The sequence below is a fragment of the Triticum dicoccoides genome, chromosome 4A (assembly GCF_002162155.2).
Source record: "Triticum dicoccoides isolate Atlit2015 ecotype Zavitan chromosome 4A, WEW_v2.0, whole genome shotgun sequence".
Classification (NCBI taxonomy): domain Eukaryota; kingdom Viridiplantae; phylum Streptophyta; class Magnoliopsida; order Poales; family Poaceae; genus Triticum; species Triticum dicoccoides.
The window spans coordinates 24,466,956-24,469,287 of record NC_041386.1 but is presented as its reverse complement, the minus strand read 5'-3'; the positions used below and the strand labels follow the sequence as shown (position 1 = coordinate 24,469,287).

At 55.3% G+C, this 2,332-nt stretch overlaps 1 protein-coding gene and 1 pseudogene across 1 annotated transcript; one reads left to right on the top strand and one right to left on the bottom strand.

Moving 5' to 3' along the window:
- The window catches only part of LOC119283370, an 8,293-nt pseudogene extending 7,971 nt beyond the window's left edge, over nt 1-322 (top strand).
- A 260-nt stretch (nt 323-582) lies between these two features.
- LOC119288578 (late embryogenesis abundant protein D-34-like) lies at nt 583-1,759 on the bottom strand. The gene is made up of 2 exons (XM_037568174.1): nt 1,064-1,759; nt 583-953 (listed from the first exon to the last, which is right to left on the bottom strand). Exons 1-2 carry the CDS (start codon nt 1,718-1,720, stop codon nt 756-758), a joined length of 855 nt encoding a protein of 284 aa, XP_037424071.1. The 5' UTR covers nt 1,721-1,759; the 3' UTR covers nt 583-755.
- Between the last annotated feature and the right edge of the window lie 573 nt (nt 1,760-2,332).

The window sequence follows — 2,332 nt, the reverse complement described above, 5'->3', positions numbered from 1 at the left end:
TACCGCAGCCACCTCCCGTATTCAGCTACCTAACCTTTTTTTAGCTTCTTCTGACAATCTCGATCACTGTGTCCCATGACACCACATGTGTAACAAAAGTCCGGCAGGAATTCATACTGAAAATGGCACCAAGACTTCTCCTCATCTTCCTTCCCCTTGCCCTTCTCCTTCACCTCCCGTAAGTTCATCCTTGGCAACGACAAGGACCGGATGGTGCAACGAATCCAGAGGCCAAAGTTCTCTTAGTTACATTGGGATGCCGTTCACTTGCCGCCCGGGTCCCGACTCCCCCGGTGCTCCTCATCATGTCGGTCGGATATAAGTGAATAAATATTCGTAGTACATGTTTGTCCAGACGTGGTATGCCATCTTTGATATTGTTTCCTGGTAGTATTTGTGCATGCTAGAAGTAGCACGGACTTAATTTGGAGTGTTTTTATGTTTGTGTTTGCTGAACAATATGGTCATGCGTGAACCCCGAATTAAACAGCGTAATTAAACGAGCAGTGTTGCGATAGCAGTGGAATTACATTTTTACAGTAAGTTTAAGACTTGACTTCAAGTAAGCTACAAGCACGAGAACACTTCAACTAAGCTAGAAGCACTAGAACTACAGAAACTAAGACGCTGGTATGCTAGAAGCGCGAGAACTAGACGCTGGCACGAAGGAGAGTGATCCTTCATGCGAAAGGACACGCTAAACTCGAGCGGCCGGCGGCCGGCACCCGCAAACCACTGGCACGGCAGAGGCCTGCCTATGCGTCCTGCTTGTTGAGCCGCGCGGCCGCAGCCACGGACGCCGCTATCCCTCCCGGCCTCACCGTCTTGTCGTCCTTGTTTCGGGTCTCCGCCGAGGCCACCCTCGCCGCGTCGTCGGACTCCACCTCCTTGTCCGCAACCAGCTTCGCCGTCGCATTCCGCTCCTTGTGGGCAACCAGCTTCGCCGTCGCATTCTGCGTGCACGCAGGTCGACCATCAGGTTGACCATCGTCGTCAGTGACATCAAGGATTCAAGCATATGTGTACTGGTAGCGTCGATGTGCGGGACATACTACAGACATACCGAGAGCACGTCACCGAGCTTGGCCTTCTCCTCGTCGCGCGCGGCCCAGAGGTTGGCGTCGGCGGCCGACTGCGCCTGCGCGGCCAGATCCCCGGGGATATAGACGTCCTGCCCGGTGGCTCTCACTTTGGCCGCCTGGATGGCCGCCGCGTCGCTGTGCTCCACCGGCCTGTCTCCTGCAGCATAACCTGCCGCCTCCAGCGCCTCACCGATTGTCATCTTCGTATCGTCGCCAGCGGCTCCCCTAGCAGGGTCGGCACCATCCGGCGCGAGGTACTGGCTGACGACCTGCCCGGCGACGAACTCGGTGACGATGCGTCCGCCGGGGACGCGGGTCTCGGACACGGTGACGCCCTGCTCGGCTGTGGCGTCCGTGGCCTGGTCGTGGCCGACGACGCCCATGCGCTCGTTCCGCATGGCCGCGGACTGCATGGTGGCCGCCGGCCCGCCCTTGATCGTCTCCCCGAACACGAGGTTCTCCGCCGACTGCATCGTGGCCGCGTCCTGCGGCGCCACGGGCTTCTCCGCGAGGCCGCCGGTCACGGCCAGGAACACGTCGCCGTAGCGGACGGCGCCTCCTCCCTGTTCCTGGCTCTGCCCGCCGCCGTCCGCCTGGGCTTGGTCAGACGACGGCCTCCTCTGCTGCCCCTGGCTCATCTTAGCGAGAAGGCGTCTGGTTATCAGCCGCGTTGCCCCGAGCGTGATGGATCATGTGTGGTTATGGTGGTTATATACGGCGTGCGTGGGTGCTCATAGGGAGACAGGTGTGGGAGACGTGGAGGCGAAGCAGGGGAGGCGCGCGAGGAAGCGGCGGAGGATTAGACGGCACACGGCAGAGGCAACGTTGAGCGGCGCGCGCGTAGTCAGCAAAGCGGTGGCGCTTGTTCCGTTGTTCGTTTGCTCAGCGCGCAGCGTGTGTGTACAGTAATACTCCGTATATACTACCTCCGTCTAGATGAATAAGTCATTCACGTAGTTCTAGGTCATCAATTTGAGGCATTAAATATGTGTTATATGTCATGAAAAATATATCATCAGATTTCTACGTGAATGTAGTTTTTAAATATATATTTTTTGTTACATATAATACATATTTAGATAGTTAAATCATCGACCTAAAACTACGCGAATGACTTATTCACCGAAACAGAGGTAGTACTAAACTTAAACATGAAACACTTATTTTAGGACCAAGGAAGTACTCCAACGTAGTTATGTTAAAAAAAAGTACAATGTAATTATGGAACGGATCCACCCAGTATGCATAAC

Excerpts from the sequence above, each read along its gene's own strand:
- LOC119288578 (XM_037568174.1), bottom strand. The coding sequence starts at position 1,720 with ATGAGCCAGGGGCAGCAGAGGAGGCCGTCGTCTGACCAAGCCCAGGCG. Across the intron at positions 954-1,063 it reads AGCTCGGTGACGTGCTCTCG|AATGCGACGGCGAAGCTGGT; the intron begins GTATGTCTGTAG and ends GCGTGCACGCAG.